Source organism: Vanacampus margaritifer, chromosome 19 (genome assembly GCF_051991255.1).
Source record: "Vanacampus margaritifer isolate UIUO_Vmar chromosome 19, RoL_Vmar_1.0, whole genome shotgun sequence".
Taxonomy (NCBI): Eukaryota; Metazoa; Chordata; class Actinopteri; order Syngnathiformes; family Syngnathidae; genus Vanacampus; species Vanacampus margaritifer.
Window position 1 is genome coordinate 12723511 of NC_135450.1, and position 21283 is coordinate 12744793.

Here is a 21283-nt window from a genome sequence, read left to right on the forward strand (position 1 = left end):
ACACTGGCTTATATTTTATTTTGTTCTGTGACCAAGCTTGAACTCATAATACTCATATTTGAAATCAGTGTGACCAATAGAAATAAATTGATATGCCATTATTCCATTCAAAAAATAAAAAATAAAAAACACCATCGTTTTTCTGGTCACGTGATTTTTACAAAGACAAAATAACTGTTTTTTAATATGTAAATATAAAAACTAGGGGTGTCATGTTTTTATCGTTCCTCATGTTCCAAATGTACAATATTTTTTTTCCCAAAGTTTTCATACTCTTGTTAATATAAAAGGGGCATAAATGCATAGAAATATGGCTGCATCTTTTACAGTAATTTCATAATAATTCATAAAATTGAGTTAAAATTAAAAAGACTCTACTGTAAAAAAACGAGTGTGATATTGATTTGTGTTGAGGTAATTTTTTTTGCCACTAGACGGCATAATTGCATTTGTAAGACATTAGTGTCAGCATTAGTGCATTTTTCCTTTCATATTAAGAGCTATCTAATCTTTAACATGAAGTGAAATTATGCACATTTTTAAAATGGCAAAATACAACATGACCTCAGTCACAAAATATATGTATTATTATTAAATTTATTAATGCAAAATTTTGACGTGGACGTGTCTGCTGCGTTGCGACTGGAATTCTTCCAGTGCAGGCTTTCCAAGTAAGGGGGCGGTCATTAATCACACGTTGAAAAACATTTGTGGCGTAAAAAAAAATAAAAAATAAAAAAAAAATAAAATAATAATAATAATAATAATAATAATAATAATAATAATAATAATAATAATAATAATAATATATATATAATAATAATAATAAAAAATAACTTTTTTTTAACTCACTAATTTTGACACCCCTAATAAAAACATAACAAAAAAAATAATGTAAAGAAATGAAACTGGCTCATGAAGCGTAACTAAGCCGAAAGTGAGAAATTAGGGGCGTGGCCTAATAACACTTCAGTTTTCACGATCATCAGCATTGTACATGTCAATGTCCTGTAAACTGGACGCGTCCGTGTCATCCCCGACGCTGCTTACACTTTTCCTAAGAGTGATGCTGCCGAGAAACGGATACACCTTGTCAGTGAACAAGTCCCTTATGTTGTAATAAGGAAGTTCAGGGTCCTGTCTCACGGGTTTGGGGATACCTTGGCTCTCAATGGCTTGGTTCCTCTGGTAGTACTTGGAGAACTTATTAAAAATAATAGTAACGGGCAGCGCCACCACTAAAAGTCCGCAGATGATACACAAGGTGGCGACGATCTTCCCCGCCAGCGTGACGGGGCACGTGTCCCCGAAGCCCACCGTCGTCATGGTGATGGTGGCCCACCACCAACCGGACGGGATGGTGCCCAAGTCCGTGTCTTCTACCTCCTTCTCCGCAAAGTAGATAAGGGCGGAGAAGATGGAGATCCCGACGGAGAGGAAGAGAAGTAGGAGCCCCACCTCGTTGTAGCTGTGACGCACGGTGGCGCCCAACGCCCGTAGCCCGATGGAGTGGCGAGCCAGTTTGAGGATTCGGAGAACCCTCATGAGGCGGAGAACCTGCACCACTTTCCCCATGTTCTCGATGTCCGCGTTCTCCTCGCCGCCCTCCTCGTCGGACTTTTCCAGAGCCAGGGTGGCGTAGAAGGGCAGGATGGATGCGATGTCGATAATGTTCAACGGATTCCACAGGAACTTCCTGCAGGAAGGGGCCACGATCAGCCGGACGATGAACTCGGCCGAGAAGCACACGATGCAGATCACCTCCAGGATGGCGAGGACGGGGTCCTCGATGGGCTTGTCGTTATCGTCCAGGCGCTGAAATTCGGGCATGCTGTGGACGCACATGGCGATGATGGACGTCAACACCACGCTGAGGGACGCCAAGGCGATGACCTTGGACGCTCGCGAGTGACCCGGATCCTCCAGCCTGAGCCACACGTAACTCCGCAGCTCGGCGCACCACGTGCCCTCGAACTTGGCCAAGTCCAGATCCAGCGCCGACAGCTCGGCCATCGACGAGTCGATGCTCGGCTGCTGGCCGTCCTCGCTCCTGGCGTCCCAGTCCCGGTGATGGATGTACTCCTTCCTCTCGTGGAACCAGTTGCTGCAGCAGTCGGCCAGGTGGAACTCCTGCACCCCCCAGTACTCGATCTCCTGGCTGAAGGAAAAAACGCACACGTCCTCTATCATGTGCAGGCGTCCCGTCTGGTAGAAGTTGAGCACGCAGAGGAAGACCCGGGGATTCCGGTCGAAGTAATACTCCTTGTCGGCGGCGCTGTAGTCGTCGCACAGCTCCAGGATGGCCGTCTCGCTCCGGCAGCGTAGCAGGCGGGCCAGACGCGTGTGCGGGAACTGCGTCAACGTGTCTTCGGCCACCTCCAAGCGAAGTCCTCCGACGTTGAGGCGGAGCTGCTGCTCGTCGTAGCCGCGTTTGTGGAGGATTTGCCCATAGCCCATCGTCCTGGTCCTGAGGATTACAGAGGGAGCGTGGAATAGATTAGTTCTCCGAAGGAGAAAAATCAATACTCCACACACGGGAAATAGTCGGAGGAGGACGGAAGCGGCAGGAGGATTCACATTCCAAAGGCAACAAGTTGAACTGAAAACACACTTTCCATCCTCACTACATCACACTCATGACAAATTCCATTAACTTTCAATTGGAGGTGACAACACAAGCTCCATACCAGGATTCGGATGCTCACTTTCCATTCAATCGAACTTTGCGCCTGGCCCAGCGGTCACATTCTTGTCCGGGTAGCAGACTCGGTGCACTGAGAGGAGCGGCGGCGGCGGCGGCGGCTTCGTGAGGGGGAGAGACGGAAGCGGGACACGGCGCTTCTTCGCTGCCTTTTACAGCGTGCAGGGAGGGGCCGGGTGGGAGGGTTGGGAGGGAGGGAGAGAGGAAGAGACTTGCTGATGTGTGGGGATGATGTCACGGTCCATGTGACCTCATCTCCAGGGTTGACATAGAAAGTCGTAATTTTATGCTTTTATAGAGGACATATTATAGAAAATTGACTTTTTAATGGCTTGTATAAAAATAGTTATGTCTCTGGAGTTCTTGAGCATACATCAAAGTGGAGAATCAAGTTACTAAGTGACTGTTGTTCAGCTATCTGCCTATTTGGGATGGGTATCGATTCCCATGTCCTGAATTGATTCGATTCGATTCACTAAAGATTCGATTCGATTAGTGATTCACTTTGTTTGAATATCTATTCAGTTAAGGATTTTACGCAATACCAACTTTCATGTTACATATACATATATATATATATATATATATATATATATATATATATATATATATATATATATATATGCAATGTATATAATTTACATTTATATTATGTTTCACATGTTTACATATTAAATTAGTATTTTATTAAAATTAAATAAAATGAAAATGAAATCGTTTTTTGTGAATGTAATAAATACTTTTAAATTCCTGTGAACAGTAAAAAAAAAAAAAAAAAAAACAAGACACAAAAAAAACAAAAAACATTTAGGCCTATATTATATTTTCACATGAATTCAATACGGGAAATACGTATTAAAAGGATCGAATGAGGGTTTTATGAATCGATATCCGGCAAGGAAAAGTAAAACAATTTATTAGATTAATCGACGATCTCCTCCCCGCAAAGCTGCACTGTTAGCACAGATTAGCATTAGCGTAATTGGCATATACTCGATTGTTCATCTAGGTTGGTTGCGAGTGACTGGTATATGCCAATTTTTTTTTTACATTTAGATGTCACTAACAAACAATTGAGCCCAACAAATTCTGCCTAGCGACAAGTGACCAAGCAGATACAGTAGGACACATAGTAGGCTACATAGCCGCTGGAAAAGAGATTAGAATCTAAAAATAAAGAAAGAACATCATCAATTGTGAATGTTTGTAGAGCTCGAGGACATATATGCGCATTTTAATAGCGACTAGTGCAGCCCACAAACGTGACAAATTACTTCAGCCAAGGCTGCCGCGACGCAGCCCATATAGTGGAATCCTTGAGGAGTCCTCCTGTGACCCCCCACTAATCTTCATATCATGTGGCGTGTCAAGCTCTTTAAGTGTCAATCAGGCCTTGATGTGGGACTTGATGTCTCTCAAATCTCAAACTTTTTCTGAGCGACCCAAGTAATCATTCTTACCTTTGTCCTCTCACCTTTAGGGTCAGTAGACCAGTTTTACGTCCAATCAGGGCCTTGGTGCCTTGAGGTCCATCAGGCTCTGATGCGATCCACCTGTGTGCACTTGTGCTACTTCCTCTTTCTGTCTGAAAAGCTTGGGGTCCCACCCGAAAAACATTCTTATAAGCTGCAGGAACAGGCACACTGTTCTCCCTGTTTGTGTCATGGCTGTTGTCTTTGGACTCGGGTTTGTAGTGGTCTCACTTTCTTTAGTTCCTTGTTTGTCCTTTCGCGTTTGAGAGTAATTCTGTCTTTTCCAGGTGGCTTTTTCTTCTTTCTTTATTTGGAAATGTAGAGGCCAGAAAGATGCATCCCCCAAGTAAGTCAACGTCATGACTTTTGTACCTCCCTTGCCGCTTCACTATGATGTCATCTATTTATTTTATTTTTTTAGATATTAACACGAAATGCCTGGGAAATATGCTGCGTGTGGATGTTCGTCTACTTCCAAGGCAATTTCTGGAGGTATCTGTCGTTGTTGGTAAGTTATCCGTAAAGTCTTCAGACATGCTGTTTTTAAAAACCGTAAAGTGACTTTACGTTCCCCACAACCCCAATATAAGAACTTGAGGACCATAGGTTAGCATCAGTGGTTGCGCGGTGCTATTACTTTGTGCTGCTAGCTAGCTAGCTAGCGAGCTAGCAGCACAAAGTAATAGCTAGCTAGCTATGGTGACACCCAAGTTTCTTGTTGCTATTTATTGTAGCTGCCAGCGTCTTCAAGCAGATATTTTAACAACTCAACCATGTTAGGTCTAAGCATAACATGCCACATGAAGTGGCAGCCATTTTCTTTAACTCAGGTCTTAGCATATGACAACAAAATGGCTCCCCCCTATGAGGATTGTTAACAATACTTTGGTGTCAAATTTTACATGTATTTCCAGTTCACCAAGACTTTCATCATTTAATTTCAGGCAACTCTGCTGTAAAGTTGACACAAAGTTTGGCAACTCGATGCGGCTTCAGTATGACGCACAAGCAAGGAACCATTATGATTTACGCCTCCCTTCACAACTGTTTTGCTCAAAACACGGTACACATAATCCAAATCTCCAGCCAACATGTTCATCGTTGGTTTTAACAGATTTTTAAATTTGTCTTCTAGGGGAGTGAGTTCACAACGGTGTTAAATCTCAGGCTCCATTCTAACTCAATGGCTCAAGATGCTGTGCACCAAGTGGCTGAAACCTGCCACTACAGCTCGCAGGCCTGCAGGGAGATAGTCTGTGAACGCAATTATATGGAGGCAAGTCAAAAATTAGCCAATTTTTTTTTTTTAACAGCATTTTGTTTTCATTATGTTTTTTAGTTGCATTATTTATTTTAAAATTATTTAAACAGTGTCACGAACACAGGAAAGCAGGCATAAGACTTAGTGCAAGCTATGTCTGCCATCTAGTGGTGAAAGGTGATACTACAACTTAAAACATTAACTCATTCCCTGCCATTGATGGCTATAGATGTAAAAAAAAAAAAAAAAAATCATTAGAACTATTTCTATTAGTTTGACACTTTTTTTCACTTTTGTTAACAAGAGTATGACAACCTAAAAAAAATTGTATATTTATAACAGACATCAAATTTGTAATTAATTGTGAGTTTTAATTACAATTAAAATGTTTAATTGTCTGACACCCCTATATATTTTTTTTTTTAAAGTTGTACTTAATCACATGACTAGTTAACTCGTGATTAATCACAAATTGTATGTGTTCTAAATGCACAATTTTTTTTTTTTTTAGATTTTCATACTCTTGTTAACAAAAGTGAGACTAATAGAAATAGTTTAAATGAATTTTTGACGTCTATAGCCGTCAATGGCAGTGAATGAGTTAATGTCAATTTACTTAACCTCCCAAACAACAATTTGAATAAATTAATTAGCAGGTGCCGCGCCCCAATGTAGTAAGTAGAGAGAACTTATTTATAATCCCCGTCTTTTAATTTTTTTTTTACAAAAATATTGAAGACTGCCGATCTCTGAGGTAAGTGAATGCACCATGACTCTCGCAGTGTGTGAGAGGATCAAGGCTTGCACATTAGATGTCATCACAGAAGCAAAGATGGATGCCCGCTTATATACAGTGACCTCATTTCCAGGTGTCCGTGAAAAGAACCATTCCAGATGTCTACTCCCTGCCGCCACATGCTACTCCCATCAAGGTGAGACGAACCCATGGTCGCTGCATGAGCCTCTTCCTGAATGGTCGTTAGAAAAACATCCTGACGTTTCATTTTTTTTTTTATCAGACAAAGCTGGTCGACTCAGGATTCAGAATCTCATCACTGGTGTTTTTCACACCTGTGGAGAAAAGGATGACATTGCAGGAGGCCCACAAGGCCGGCTATGGGGTCGCCAACACCGCCACGAGGCTCGTCCTGCGTAGTTCAAAGTCTGCAGCGGAGACTTATATTCAACACGTGAGTTGGGGAGGGGGAAAAAAAACCTCAAACAGGACAGTTAATAAAAATAAAAAGTTTTTGGCAGAAAGCCAATTGTTAAACAAAAACTTTGACATCTTCAGGTAGCGGGAGTGCCCATGACTGTCCTGCAAGCTTCCGCCATCTTTGAAAAGAATTGGTTGAGAAACCAGGTCGATGTAAAAGCTGCTTGTCCGCTACTAGAAGGTAATGAGATCCAATCAAGGTGTCAAATTCACGTGAAGTTTGAGTCACAACTACCATATTAACTCATTCACTGCTATAGATGTCCAAAATTAATTTTAACTATTTCAAATAGTGTAATTTCTCCCCCCCCCCCCCCAGTTTTGGTAACAAGAGTGTGAAAACCTAGATTTTTTTATTTGTATTAGAACAGATATAAAATCTGTGATTAATCGCATTACTTTACTAGTTAAGTAATGCGATTAATTAAGTTTAAAAATTGTAATTGCCTGACGCCCTTAATTTTTTATATTTTCTTTATTAAAAATATTATTAAAAAAAAAAAAAAAAATATATATATATATATATATATATATATATATATATATATATATATATATATATATATATATATATATATATATATATATATATATATATATATATATATATATATATATATATATTTTTTTTTTAAAAATTAGGGGCATCACGCAATAAAAAATTGTAATCACTTGACTAGTTAACTCACGATTAATTAAAATTGTTGTATCTGTTCTAAATATACAAAAATAATTCTAGGTTTTCATACTCTTGTTAATAAAAATGGAAAAATATGTTAAACTAATAGAAATGGTTAAAATAAATTTTTGATGGCAGTGAATGAGTTAAAAAATGGCTGTAAGGAGAGTCCTTGAAAAACGAGTCCATACTATTTAGAATGGGAATTTGACGCTTTTAACACTGCCGTTCTAGGAAGTGTTTTCTTCTCGGAGAACATGATCAGCTGGTTCCTGCCCACACGCATCGACCCGCTCATTTCCTTCGGCCGGTTCAGACTTCTGGAGGTACACGTGGGTGTGGACGGAAAGAGGTTGGGCGCCGACGAGGTGTCGGCCCGCCGTTACAACATGACTGTTGACAACATGTACATCGTGGTCCAAATTCCCATCGGGGCACCTGGCGGCGTCTTTATGGTCTGTTTACGCAAGGGAAACTCTTTGAATTGAAAGTTTATTTTGCTAACTGTGCTGTAAATTTTTCCAGAGTCTTGTCCGCAATAATCAGTATTTGGTCTGTTACGTGATTGAGCCCATGCTTGAGTTGCTGTGGTTTGAGGACGCCACCGATGAGGACACGAGATATAAAGTGCTCTTGCCAATCGTGACGCCGCCAGCTCCTCAACCTATAAAAGTCCAAGACGGTGAGTCTCTGGTGAAGGCGGGTAACACGCATTGATTTTTAAAAACGTTACCTCCAATGAGAGCAAATTTTGTTGCTTAGAATTACATCACTATACTCTCCGCAGCTGTATTTCTGTTGTAGTACCCAGACTGACCTGTTAGGGGCAGCATGCTTGTAAAGGGCATCAAAATGCAGGAAAATCCAACAGAGTAAGAGGCTAATTGTTAGCTTATTGGGTAGCCACACTGTAATATTACCTCATTCACTGCCATTGCTGGCTAAAAATGTTCAAAAAACATTTGAACTATTTCTATTAGTTTAAAAAAATCCCCTTTTGTTAACAAGAGTGATTTTTATTTTATTGTACATTTAGAACAGATGTAAAGTCATGTGATTAATTACGATAAAAATTTTAATCTCCTGACGCCCCAAAATTTTAATTTTTTTTTTAATTCGCTGCCATTGACGGTTCTAAACGTCGAAAATTCATTTTAACAAATTTCTATTAGTTAAACATTTTTCCACTTTTGTTAACAAGAGTCTGAAAACCTAGATTTTTTTTTCATTGTTCATTTACAACACATAAAATTTGTGATTAATCGTGAGTTAACTAGTAAAGTCATACGATTAATTACAATTAAAAAAAATTAATTGCCTGTCGCCCATGATTAAAAAATAATAATAATGGCAGTGAATGAATTAAATGATTATGCTGAGTTTTTTTTTATTACAGTAAAGAACATTAATTTTGTCTTCTGTTAAAGAATTAAAAAAATGTTTAATAACTGCCAATGTGACTGCAGTGTATGGAATTTTCATGACTTAAAGTAAAGTCAAAAAATCTTTACAATATGCTCTATGCAGCCCCACACTTTGTTGAATATAAATTAAGCAGCAAAATCCACCCAACAACTCACTCCTCTCCCAAACAGACACTGTTCCAGAAGAGAAGGTGTTCAAAATGGTGATCGGACCTTTTGCGTCTGACGTGTCTCTACTCAACATCACCTTCGCCAACGAGATCGTGTCCGTCCACGGCTGCAATGAGCGAGGCTTTAATGTGCAGGAGCGCCTTTCTCAAAGCGGCGGCTTGAAGTTCATCTCGCTCCAAGTTCCTTTCGCAGACGGCGTCGTCCAACGGAAGGTCAGCCTTGCGGGAAAAATACATAGATAGAACTTTATATTAAAAAAATTATGATATTTCTCTGACCAGACTGAAGCAGGGGCTACGGTCTACTCGCTTCACCTGACTTTCGGCCTGGTGGTCTTGCCCAAGTTCATGCCGTTTTGTCACACTGCTAATCTAGAAGCTAAATTGGCTGAAGTAGGTGAGTAAATGTTAATAAAGATCAAACTTAAGACGCACTATTTACTTTTAATTGATCATTGACTGGTTAAAAACCTTGTAAATGCCTATTTTCCAGTTACAGGTCCAACCGTAATCCAGCCGTTCGCTAACGGTGGCTGCGACGGCCAGAACTTCTACATCCTGGTCCAATACGGAACAGGAGGCCACAACTTCCAAACTCGTCTGGGGAAACGCATTTTGAGCAAGAGGCTGGCTCAGGAGTACAGCTTCACCAGCAACAGAACACACTTCAGTGTGGTGGTGCCGTTTTCGTCCCCTGATGTCGTCTATGAGGTATGTACTCAAAACGCGTGCAGAACGTTGAACAGGAGTATTGGGACACAAAGTTGATTAAAATGAGTTTTCCCTGCACAGGCAATCGAGGGGTCAGCTCTCCGGAGCAGACTTGACACAACGTTGCTAAATCCAGAAAAGGACCAAAACATCAACGATTTCACTCTGACTTGTCTCTTTCAATCAACACTCACAGGTTTGTTATGAACGTTGAAACTTCATTCCATGCATTTTACACTCTAAAAACAGTTGGGTTGAAAAAGGACTGAACCAACGGCTTGGGTTATTAAACAAAAAATGGGTGAAATTAATAATTCACAAAAATTGGGTTTGGGGTTATTTTGACCCAACTTGCTGGTTTACAAGAATAAACCAAAAAGCTGGGTCAGTTGTGCGTATTTTTTTATTTATTTTAAAGGTTTGAGTTACTCATTTGACCCAACTTTTTGTTTAAATAAATAACCAATAATTTGTTTGAAACCCAAAAATGGGTTTTGGGAGTAATTTGCCCCAACTTTGTTTTACATGCACATCACAAAAGTAAGGTGTAAAAAAGAAAAGTTTCAATTATTCATTTGACCCAACTTTTTGTTTAAATAAATAACCAATAATTTGTTTGAAACCCAAAAATGGGTTTTGGGAGTAATTTGCCCCAACTTTGTTTTACATGCACATCACAAAAAAGTAAGGTGTAAAAAAAAGTTTCAATTATTCATTTGACCCAACTTTTTGTTTAAATAAATAACCAATAATTTGTTTGAAACCCAAAAATGGGTTTTGGGAGTAATTTGCCCCAACTTTGTTTTACATGCACATCACAAAAAAGTAAGGTGTAAAAAAAAGTTTCAATTATTCATTTGAGCCAACTTTTTGGTTTAAATAAATAACCCAATGATTGGGTCAGTCCCCAAAAATTGTTTTTTTTAAGTTATTAATTTGACCCACCTTATTGTTTTACATGCATATCACAGAAATAAGTTTTGTTGAGGAAAAATAGTATTTCTTATTTATTTGACCTGACTTGTTGAATTAAATAAATAACCCAATGATTGGGTCAGTCCCCAAAAATTGTTTTTTTTAGTTATTAATTTGACCCACCTTATTGTTTTACATGCATATCACAGAAATAAGTTTTGTTGAGGAAAAATAGTATTTCTTATTTATTTGACCTGACTTGTTGATTTAAATAAATAACCCAATGATTGGGTCAGTCCCCAAAAATTGTTTTTTTTTTAGTTATTAATTTGACCCACCTTATTGTTTTACATGCATATCACAGAAATAAGTTTTGTTGAGGAAAAATAGTATTTCTTATTTATTTGACCTGACTTGTTGATTTAAATAAATAACCCAATGATTTGGGTCCATCCCCCAAAATGGGCTGCTTTGGAGTTAATTTGACCCAACTTTTTGTTGTACATGCTCATAGAAGAAATACAGACGCATTTGCTAGGGGGAAAGAAAGAACTCCTGTTAGTTTTTTTTTTTTTTTGATAATTTATTTCTGTCATAAAAGGGGGGGGGGGTTGTACAGCTATTCAGATTTATTTATTAAAAAATAAATTCACTTGAGTTCAAAGTGACTAGACTCACTTTTCCCACATACCTCCAACGTACCTTCTGGCTCACTTAAGGTAAGGCATGTACCGTAATTAGTAACATGCACAGTATTATTGGTGTAAGGAAAAAGAAAAAAATATAAAGACAACGGAGGGAAAATTACTCAGAAAAACGGTAATAAAAAAAAAAATACTCAAAACTAAGCTCCCCCAAAATGTCAATTTTTTTTAAAAAAGTGTTTGTTTTCCCCCCCCCAAGTGAATGCAATATGCTTCCATGTTTTGTAAAATAAAGTTTGAGTTATTTTATTTTTTGGGGGATCACACTGTTTTCAGTGTCCGTTCTTGACCAACCAAAGGTCTTAACCGCTGACATTTTTTTCAGAGTGCTTACCCAATGGAACCATGACAGCTCTGGCAGTCAAACTGGAGTCGGTCCCCAGCCTGAACCCCAGGAAGCTGACGCTCCTTGACCCGACCTGCGGTCCGGTCTACAGCGACGACCGCGTCGCCTATTTCGTCTTCACTGGCAACACCTGTGGGACCACCAGGAAGGTGAAGATCCCGACTTATCTTACTACAGGAAAGACTTTAGCTGACTTGTTTCTGTTCTCCCTTAAGTTTGTCTCCAATTCGATGCTCTATGAGAACGAAATCGCCCTGCCACATAGTCCTGACTTCCGTAAAACTAACGGCTCAAATGATGATGAAGAACCGGAATACGAGTAAGTAGCAAGAATTTTTATTTTATATATATTTTTTATGTGATGAATAGCTTCATACAATGAGTGTTCTTTACTTAAACCCCTCATCCACATAAAGATGACTTATGAGCACCTTCAACGTAACCTTGCATAGCGCATGTTCTAGCTTGCCAAAGAGACTATTAAAAAATTACAACATGATGTATTTCAAGTCATTGTAGGTATAAAAAGCTGAAGGTCACTTACGGGTAAGCAGTTATCAAGCCCATTTTTTAAAAAAAATAATTTTTTTTCACTCAAGTTTAAGGGTTTCGTGTTACTATAACGTCAACACGAGTCGTTCCGTGGCCTTCCACACCAGACATCGCAGGAGTGCTCCGTATGCCAAAAACGGAAGAGGAGAGCTGCCAGTACTACTGAAGATTGCTGTGGGTATGTAAGGCCTTTGTATAAGCTTTTAATAAGACGAAAAATGCTTGGCAATGTCAAAAATGAGATTATCCTTGAACAGTTTAAAAAAAAAAAAAAAAAAAAGTAGGTGGTCAAACTTATGACGCACTTTGGCACGCTAAAGCTACGGCCACATTTTATATTGGCCTACCCTTGGTGTTCCTACGGTCACTTTGAACTTGTCTATAAATGGTGACTACATGTGCAGAGCTCTGCCAAGGCCAAACAACCCTGAACATCTAGTATTTTCACGTCACTGCACCATTTGGCCCCGATGCAAGTAGAGTGTAACGTTGGTCATCAAAATCACTATTTGTGCTTGCTGTTGCTTGCCAATCTCTTAACTTTGTCACAACAGGTACTAGATTAAAAAAAAAATTGTAAATCACTAGGCTAATGTGTTATAACATGTTTATAAATGTGTAATAGGCAATATAGCTTTTTTTTTTTTTTTATAAACATGTACGGGCATTTAGAGGCAATTTAACATTATCTCTGCGACAGATGATTCCTACAGCGTGTTTTATGGTGCCGCCGACTACCCCATCACAAAGTACCTGCAAGATCCCCTGTATTTTGAGGTGGCGCTGGGATCAACCAATCCAAAAGTGTCACTGGAACTGGAGACCTGCTGGGCCACAGCCAACGAGGACAGACGATCCCAGCCCAGGTGGAATCTGATCATAAATGGGTACGAAAATGGTAGTCTGGGGCAGCTGTACTGGGCCAATGTGTTTAAAAAAAGGTTTTTGCGCTTTACAGCTGTGCAAACCCAGTAGACCCAAGCCAGGTGGTCTTCCATCCTGTGTGGAAAAAAGACGGAGTGCCGTTTCCATCCCACGTAAAGCGCTTTGAAGTCCGTATGTTTGCCTTTGCCCGAGACCAGGACGACTTGATTAAGCAGGTATAGCATCCCACTGGAACGCAGAATTCTACATATTTTTTTAACCTAATTCCGGTTACTTAATTCTGTCTGTTAGCGAGAGCCACTACATCGTGATAACTTACATTGATGTTTCTGCATTTGGCAATTTATTATTATATTATATTATTAGTATGGGATTTTTTTTTAATGGGCTTTAGGTGAACTGATGAATACACACATACTCACCCACATACAAAAAAAATATATATATATATATATTTAAAAAAAAATTAAATTTGTTTTAATTGATTTGTTTGTTTGTTTAAAAAAAAGGAGAGCAATGATGATGTCAAATCGAATGAACAATACTGAGCTCTCCGGGAAAAAAAAAATTCTACAAATGGAAGACCTAACGGCGTTTCTTATCGCAGCTCCACGTCCACTGCGACGTGGTGATCTGTGACTCCCAAAATCGCCTGAATGAAGAGTGCAAGAAGAGGTGGTGCTACAGCCACGGAAACGGGGTCAAAGGTGGGATAAGATTAGCTGTGCATTTTATGTTTTAATATAATTACTTAAATGCCTTTTTTTCCTCTGTTGTAGTTCACAAGAGAGCCGCTTCAAATGTGCAAGACCTCACAGAAGTGTCTTCTGGATGCATCAATCTCAATTGATATAAAAGTGACTTTTAAACATGATTTTTTTTTTTGCAGTGTTGTGCTTGTTCTATTATCACACTTTTGACAGACATGGTCAAAGAAATAACTTTACTCTGATAAGTAAATAAATTGTGGTTGGAAAAACTAGACATGATTTTTGAGATTATCTCCGAGCATCTTAATATTGCTGTCCCCATAACAACCTTCAAAGGGGGGGGGGGTTGTTGAGGAAAGGAATAAAAAAATAATAAATTTAAAAAAAAAAAATGAACCCCACGGTCAATGCTAAGGAGATCACACCATCTGTCGTTTGGATTTTTATGGGAGATGACCAAAGAGGGGGGTGGGGGGGGGGGGATAAAGTAGGAGCCAAAATGGTTGCATCTGAGTAAGCAACTTAAGAGATGCAAGGTCAGTTGAACAAGTTTTATGGGTACTATTGACTTTACATTTTAAGGATTTATGACTGCCAAGTCTCAAATTCCTTTACTGAAGGTATAAATTCCAACCATTAAATAGATGCCAGATTAAAAACTGAAATAGAAATTTGCTAGTAAGGCTTCAAAAAGGTTGACAATACAAACTGATGGGAATTAGCCAATGGCTACAATCTGGTGTAGTTTTAACATGCATGTGATCATTTACATGTGCTTTCCCAAACACATAAAATTGAGTTGGGGGTGGGGGGGGGGGGGTTTATGGCTCTTATAGTTCATACAGAGTGCCTGTTCAACACTTCGCCTTTAAAACCACACTGATCCTCAAATCCTGGCTTGATTTTTGTTTCCAAAATGAATGCTAGTTTGTTTACATGTGAACAAAATTAGTCATCCCTCTCTTTTTGGAGAATAACCACTGGTCACAGAAATGACTTTAATTTGGCAAAAGCAATAAAAATGAAAATCAATAAATAACACTGCTCTTGAATTATGGTTCAACAATTATTTAAGTCATGAAACATGCTAGGGAAAAATTATCGGACTGAGTTTAATATTTAGTTGCGCAATTTTTTGAGGCAATCACTAATGATTTTTGTTGCTTTCAAACGATACTTTGAACTTGCTTGTCCGGAATTTTCTTTCAACGAAGTCCATTGCTTCCTCTGGTCTATCATGTTTAGCATATATGCTAATTAGAGGACACCTTGGTTGAACATGGCAGTGCCTCTCAATTACTTGAAAAAAGAAGCAGAAACTATTTAGCATCCTGACTATAAAAAGTATTTGCCTAGAAATTGTCAACATAATGGAAAAATTGGCCAATTTACAAAGAACACTACTCCCTGCTCGCACTCGGAGCACCTCTGCCACCTACTGTAGTGGCTGTGCAATTACACTAGAGTATGGCAATTTATTTTTTTAAAGCTCCACAGCTGCCCCTATGGACAAATTCCCACTTTTGTCCATGCCTGTTTCATGAATTTCATGTTTAAAGGGATACTTGACTCACTGAACCCTTTTCAGCAATAAAATGTTTTGTCCAGAATAAATTTTCATAACTTCATTTTTCATGTACAATACATACCTTTAAAACATTTTTCCACTTGCTGATGACATCACCTGCCCTGAGGAACTACTGTAGGTAAACAGATCACGTTTTCTGGGTTTGGTCAAACAGAGCCATGATTGGTCATTACTAGTTTCCTGAGCACAGGTGATGTCATCAGTTTACAGCAAGTGATAAACTGTATTCATAAAAAAAAATAAGTTATCATAGACAAAAACATTTTGAATGGCTCAGTAAAATATCCATTTAAATTTGAACCAAAATTTTCAAAAAAATTAATTTAGGCCAGATTAAGATTAATTTTTTTCTGTCTAGTCACAATGTTTAACAGGTTTCATTTGATGCACATAGACTATATTTATATACATTTTTATGTATACATTACAATTTAATACTATAGTATCAGTTTCAATCAGAACCAATTAACTTTTGAGGGAGATATTGCATTAAAATATCAATGCAGATAATGACAGCCAAATTAAAACAAGTTTTACAACAGATTGGATGATCTTTCGCAAAATATAAGCAAACACCATTTTGTGCCAATTTAAGAAAATGAAGCCAATGCAAAAAGTGTTAGTTTAAGAATCTTTATTCAGAGTTAGAAGGTGAATTGGTCCAGATGAGATCTTCCTTTGCTGGGTTGAGTCCTCGCTTCTTTGTGCTGAGACAGGACAAACGCGAGTCAGTGCCATGTTGATGAAGCAATCAAAATTTAACACTCACTTCTTTTTAACCCTTTGATGCCTTGAAAGCCAGTAATGCCGTGACTGCGACGTGGACACTGACCTCTGCAGACACCTTCCGATTTGTCATTTGTGTCACATACCATTGCATTACAGTGGATGTAGATCTAAAAATAGAAAGACATGTTAGCAAGTGACACATTGGAGAGTTCCTTTTTTTTTTTTAATACATCAACATGATGGTTGTACCTCATCCTTAAGAACCTCATCCCTGGTGAAGGCAAACATCTTGATGGAGAAACGCTTGAAGTGCGATGGGATGGTGACCCTGGCATCAGCCGTAACGGGGTGGAAGAGCGTAACGTAGCTGTCGTCTTTGTTCTCACACCTGTCGATTCAAAAATATATATATAATAAATTTGGTGGGGCTGCAAGCACAAAGTCATCATCACCCTTACGTGTTCACAATGACATCCCAACTGGGCTGAGAACTGGAATCTTCGTGAGCAGTTGCCCAGCAGCTTTCCAAGACGAGCTCCAGGGAAGGATCGTTAGAATGAGTCAGCGCCGCTTCAAAGTACAGAGGCTGCCTGAGGTATTTCACTACTGGGTAATCTTCAGCTTGGTAGAAGTAGTCATAGGAGGAGTCTGAAGAGGAGAAAAAAAAAATTAGCCATTTGCTAAAAAAAAAAGCTAATCTGGCTACGCAGTCTTACCGTGAGCTAGCCTCATTTGCACATCAAGTTGTCCCACGCCAATCTCTGCTGACGGGTAAGTGTTGCGGGACTTGTAGCCAAACGTGACAGTTTGCGTGTCATTGACCATGTAGTAGCAGGAGACAGTTTGCCTAGAGGAGTGAAGGATGTAAGCGCAAGTAATAATACATTACGTAATCAGGATGAAGACTTACCTATACTCGGGATCACTTGGTGACAAGTAGGAAGTGCCTTTGTGGCTATAGTAGAGGGCAATCTCATTTTGGTACACCATGTAGTTGTCAGAGAACTGGAGACAACATAAGTTTTAAGACCAACCACAAAGATTTAAAAAAAATAAAAAATTTACCCTTTGTGTGGTTCCACAGCTATTAGCAGTGAATGAGAAATAAGCAAAGCGGTCATCGCTGTATGATGGTTTACAGGACTTGTCGTTGAGGGTGAGCCAACTGGGGATGAGGTTGGGAACGGACTCCACCTTGACAGCCAGAGCAGTCATGGTTCCATTGGGGTAGCACGCTGAAGACACACAAGCAAATAAATTGTCTCCAAAAAAAAGGTTAAAGCTCAAAAAGCGGATGTTCTGCCTCACTGGTGGTTCTCAAGGGGAAGTTGCAGGTCAGGAAGAGATCGGCAAGCATCCAGTTGTTGTTTGTCGCCCAGAGCAGGATGTCAAGTCTTGCTCTGACTGAATCTGATGTTATGCGCTGTAAAAACAAAAAGTTAAAGGCGGTTCCATGCCAACTTTTTTTTTTTTTTACAATAAAGGCTACCTCAAATGTGGTCTGTTGGGCAGCAAAGGGAACCACAAGGGTGAGGTGGGTCTCATTCTCTTGCACTCTGAAGGATTGGGCTAGCTCGGGAGTTAGCGGCTGGTAGGCAACAAGAAGGTCAAAGTCTTTGCCTTGACTTCCAAATGTCACATCGACGTAGAATGCTTGATGATCACAAGTGCCTTTCATGGTGGGAAGTACTTAAGGGAAGAAATGACATTGTATTAAAATCATGTTGGAAACACAAGGCCGTGTGCAAATAAGGAATACGTCTTACCAACATCCTGTAGAGAGGCAGTCAACTCTACTGGGTGAGCAAAAGGACTTCCTTCAGGGTGAATCACGAAGCCAAAAACTAGAGCAAGTGTGTAGGTTGTAACCAAGGGCTCGGGATTCTGAAATAACAAGAAATCATTTACAAACATCACCATTTAAAAATAATAATAAAGTTTACATACATGTTTGAGGACTTCAGCAACTGCAAAGGGAACTTTCAGAGAGAAGCTCTTTGTGCCACCAGGATGTCTACGCTCATGAACCATGAAGCCTTTATCTGCACAATCCTCCGCAAGGTATGTGCCGGTAGCGAATGTGAAGTTCTTGAGCTCCACATCATCCAGGAAGGTGCCCACATGGATGCTGAAAAACCTCTCCTCTGCATTGGTAACTGAACAAGGGGGGGTCATGATTTGTTAGGATACGCCACACAGCCCCGCCCCCCCCCAAAAGTAAGATATTGTGATTTACCGTCAACAGCTTGGGGAGGCCTGGGCATAAGAGGCGTTGTGATGGGAAACAGAATTTTATATCTCGTATCTTCGTTGGTTCTCTCGGACCTCCACAGGACTTCAAGCATGGGCTCTACCGTGTAGGTGATGTGGTACTGGTAATCTGGGGCGTGGCTCTGCAGTAATGCATAACGGTTTTAAATAAATCATGTAGATTGACATGCAGCATGTCGGCAACGGGCATGCCGAACCTTGTTGTAGCCATCAGGGGAGCCCAAGGGAATCTCGACAACGAGGTGAAAGTCTGTAGCGGACAGACCGTAGCCACGTGCGGCCATCTGACGACGATCCAGACGCTGTCCATTGACGCCCATGTATGTCTCCAGGAGCTTCACGCTTCCGTCCAGAAGGGGAGTCACACGGCGGGGGATGTGCCAGGAGATGACGTCTTCGGTGAAGAGGACGCCACCTGTAGAAGGATACAATTAAATTTGACAATGCAAAAAAAATTCATATGACACCAAAATTAAAAGCCACAATTTTAGGATAGTGTAGTTAACTAGTCAGAAAAACTTAAATGCTTACCAAGCCAATATGCAGAGTATTAAGTATTAACAGTCCAGTTAAAATAGAGTTCCACGGGCTAAGAATATGTAGAGTTGCCACCTTTAGGTGGCGCCATTGGTTAAGATGGAAAATAAAAACTTCTCTATTTTTTTTTTTAAGCAATACATGAACATTTGGGGTTGATTTTAAGTGTATGGGGAATAACTTTTTTTTTTTTAAATCCAAACATTTCTGCATAGAACTTTACACAACTATATTCGAACAAAAAAAAACTATTAATAGGAATCAAGTACATTCGAAAGCGTCGCGCGTACATGACGTCATCAAGGATCAGCTAATAGAAACGCGCCTCCAGGTGACGATTTAGCGCAATTGACTTTTTTTAAACTCAACGCTTGGTAAGAATTGTGTTCCTTTTGTTTCATATGAAAAAGTACTTGACAACCAGGTTTAATGCAAGTTGTGTCAGCTACATTAGAAACCATTATGCACTACAGAACTGAGTTTAAAAGCTAAAAATACTAACAGCTGTAAACTATTTAAAAAAAACTAATTACCCTGCTTTTAATTCAACTCACCTGTCGGGCAAGCAGCCACCATGTTCATTACAGTGGCACCTTCAGTTGCCTCATGGTAGACGCTGACCTTGAGAACCTCCATTGGGACTCCAGCCACCTAAAAAGTAGCATTTTGTTATACTGCAGTTGACAGTAAAAAACAAACAAACATTAGTGTGCTGTTTACATCCTCGGCATAAGTTTCTGCTGTATTGTAGGGGCTTCGCACAACCAGGCGGCTAGCAGTGGTCATGGCTTTGTATCCTGCTTGTTCGGCCTCGTGCTTAAGCATCACGATTGCCTCAGGTGTGTAGAACGTCAGCTTCCAGATACCAGACTCACCGGGGCTCTATAATAGAGAGATTTGCTTTGATTGCAATGTTACGTGCACAACCATTTATCACATAGTTTCAATCCACATACACTGGGGACAGCATTCTTTGAATAATCATCTCCCTTGTTGTCTGGAACAGGTAGGGGCATGTAGTTTGACACCTAAAAAAAAAAAAAAGGGAAAAATATATCAACTTTGTGGAAGTGTTTTGTATTAAAATAAAAATTGCTGGACTGCAAAAGCCGCATACTTCTATGTAGTTTCTGTCACAAAGAATCTCTCTGGTGGCCCAGCGGGTGTAGCTGCAAGTCTTCATCACGTTATGGGTGACCACATCTGACGGTTTGCCGCTGTACATTCGCAGTCTGACGCCAACATTAAAGGTTGAATCATCCTACAAGGACATGGTCTGTTAGTTAGAAGTCCAAATGTTCTTGTTGCTTGCAGCCACCTAGCCGCACCAGATTTTTTGCCAAAACGTACTTTGTTGTCCACATAGCAGCCCATCAGTGACGTGTAGATTCTGGTGTTACCCCACGGGTCAGACTCCATGCTGTAGCCACATTGAGCAGCCAAGGCGGGTGTTAGCACAATGTGTCGGGTACCATCTGAGGGAAAAGGGCGGAGGCAACCATTTTATAGCAAAGTCGAATCATTGAATCAGTCATTTTTTTTGTACTCACTTATGGCCTCCACGTCTAGTTGGTTCCCTACAGCCAGGGCTTTGTCCAGCGAGAGCCTCATCAGGTTACCCACACAGTCAGTCCGTAAACCACCTGTGGTAAGTGAAACACAGCTTAGACATAGCGAGCACAACTATTAAAAAAAATAAAATAAATAATAATAAATAGCTCACTTGGCTCTGTGTGGCTCTTAGTATTTGGCTTTGCTTGACTCAAGGCGATTACAACAGCCAGCAGGCTCCGTATCAGTCTTCCAGAATTAACAGATACATATTAGACACAAAAATTCCACAGTGAACAAAAAAAATAAGAAAATAGATATACTTACACATTCTCTGAATTCAACATCCTGAAATCAGTCTGAGTACAGCCAAACCGACCTCCCCCCCAAAAAAAAATACCGTCACAGGAAAATAACCACTTGCAGAGATTGGCACTCAAAGCCCAGCATGCCCCACCAACTCTGAAGTGAAGAAGGGGATGACTGCTTCATTGAAGCCTCACTACCTGTTTTATATCACTTGTAATTATGATGCACAGGTGATGTGCATCACTAATCAAGTCGGCAGCACGCCCACCGACACACACACACACACACACACACACACACACACATATATGTAATTGTGAGGACATCCATAGACATAATACATTTCCTAGCCCCTCCCCCTAACCCCAACCATCAAAAATGATCGCCTACCCCCATTCCTTACCCTAACCTCAACCATAACCCAATTCAAACCTAAACTCTAAAACCAGGTCATGACCCTCAAAAAGAGGTCTTGAGTTGTGAGGACCGGCCAAAATGTCCTCACTTTACAAAAATGTCATCAATCTGTTGGTGAAAGACGTATTTTGGTCC

At 39.9% G+C, this 21283-nt stretch overlaps 3 protein-coding genes across 7 annotated transcripts; 1 reads left to right on the top strand and 2 right to left on the bottom strand.

Annotated features, from left to right (window-relative positions):
• LOC144039722 (delayed-rectifier potassium channel regulatory subunit KCNS3-like) lies at positions 1–4269 on the bottom strand. Of its 4 annotated transcripts, none has more exons than XM_077553357.1 (3): positions 4162–4269; positions 2706–2850; positions 1–2467 (listed from the first exon to the last, which is right to left on the bottom strand). In XM_077553357.1, the coding sequence occupies exon 3, from the start codon at positions 2455–2457 to the stop codon at positions 970–972; it is 1488 nt and encodes a 495-aa protein (XP_077409483.1). In that variant the 5' UTR covers positions 2458–2467; positions 2706–2850; positions 4162–4269; the 3' UTR covers positions 1–969. The 4 variants fall into 4 exon arrangements, with proteins under 4 accessions (XP_077409483.1, XP_077409481.1, XP_077409482.1 ...); XM_077553355.1 differs by having other exon boundaries at positions 2688–2850; XM_077553356.1 differs by having other exon boundaries at positions 2688–2850; positions 4176–4238.
• Positions 4239–14018, top strand: LOC144039721 (uncharacterized). 2 transcript variants are annotated; one of them, XM_077553354.1, is made up of 21 exons: positions 4239–4387; positions 4461–4519; positions 4595–4681; positions 5118–5236; positions 5309–5449; positions 6304–6366; positions 6454–6624; positions 6729–6831; positions 7564–7784; positions 7855–8011; positions 8925–9136; positions 9206–9320; positions 9423–9634; positions 9716–9830; positions 11579–11748; positions 11815–11918; positions 12199–12329; positions 12852–13038; positions 13110–13251; positions 13644–13743; positions 13816–14018. In XM_077553354.1, the coding sequence occupies exons 1-21, from the start codon at positions 4365–4367 to the stop codon at positions 13884–13886; spliced, it is 2703 nt and encodes a 900-aa protein (XP_077409480.1). In that variant the 5' UTR covers positions 4239–4364; the 3' UTR covers positions 13887–14018. The 2 variants fall into 2 exon arrangements, with proteins under 2 accessions (XP_077409480.1, XP_077409478.1); XM_077553352.1 differs by having other exon boundaries at positions 4241–4387; positions 9417–9634.
• A 1935-nt stretch (positions 14019–15953) lies between these two features.
• LOC144039807 (uncharacterized) lies at positions 15954–20919 on the bottom strand. Its single transcript, XM_077553494.1, has 21 exons — positions 20750–20919; positions 20595–20671; positions 20422–20514; positions 20222–20346; positions 19989–20132; positions 19828–19899; positions 19592–19753; positions 19426–19522; positions 18532–18749; positions 18300–18456; positions 18011–18219; positions 17830–17947; positions 17553–17752; positions 17372–17486; positions 17129–17298; positions 16974–17068; positions 16780–16910; positions 16522–16711; positions 16313–16451; positions 16104–16230; positions 15954–16041 (listed from the first exon to the last, which is right to left on the bottom strand). The coding sequence occupies exons 1-21, from the start codon at positions 20767–20769 to the stop codon at positions 15959–15961; spliced, it is 2742 nt and encodes a 913-aa protein (XP_077409620.1). The 5' UTR covers positions 20770–20919; the 3' UTR covers positions 15954–15958.
• Between the last annotated feature and the right edge of the window lie 364 nt (positions 20920–21283).

What these genes read in the sequence shown, in the direction of transcription:
- LOC144039722 (XM_077553357.1), bottom strand. Translation starts at nt 2,457, where the DNA reads ATGGGCTATGGGCAAATCCTCCACAAACGCGGCTACGACGAGCAGCAG.
- LOC144039721 (XM_077553352.1), top strand. Translation starts at nt 4,365, where the DNA reads ATGGCTGTTGTCTTTGGACTCGG. An exon ending in GGAGGTATCTGTCGTTGTTG is followed by an intron (nt 4,682 to 5,117) that starts GTAAGTTATCCG and finishes ATTTAATTTCAG; the next exon opens with GCAACTCTGCTGTAAAGTTG. An exon ending in CACCTGGCGGCGTCTTTATG is followed by an intron (nt 7,785 to 7,854) that starts GTCTGTTTACGC and finishes AAATTTTTCCAG; the next exon opens with AGTCTTGTCCGCAATAATCA.
- LOC144039807 (XM_077553494.1), bottom strand. Translation starts at nt 20,769, where the DNA reads ATGTTGAATTCAGAGAATGT. An exon ending in TAAGAGCCACACAGAGCCAA is followed by an intron (nt 20,515 to 20,594) that starts GTGAGCTATTTA and finishes CACTTACCACAG; the next exon opens with GTGGTTTACGGACTGACTGT. An exon ending in CAGAAACTTATGCCGAGGAT is followed by an intron (nt 19,523 to 19,591) that starts GTAAACAGCACA and finishes GCTACTTTTTAG; the next exon opens with GTGGCTGGAGTCCCAATGGA.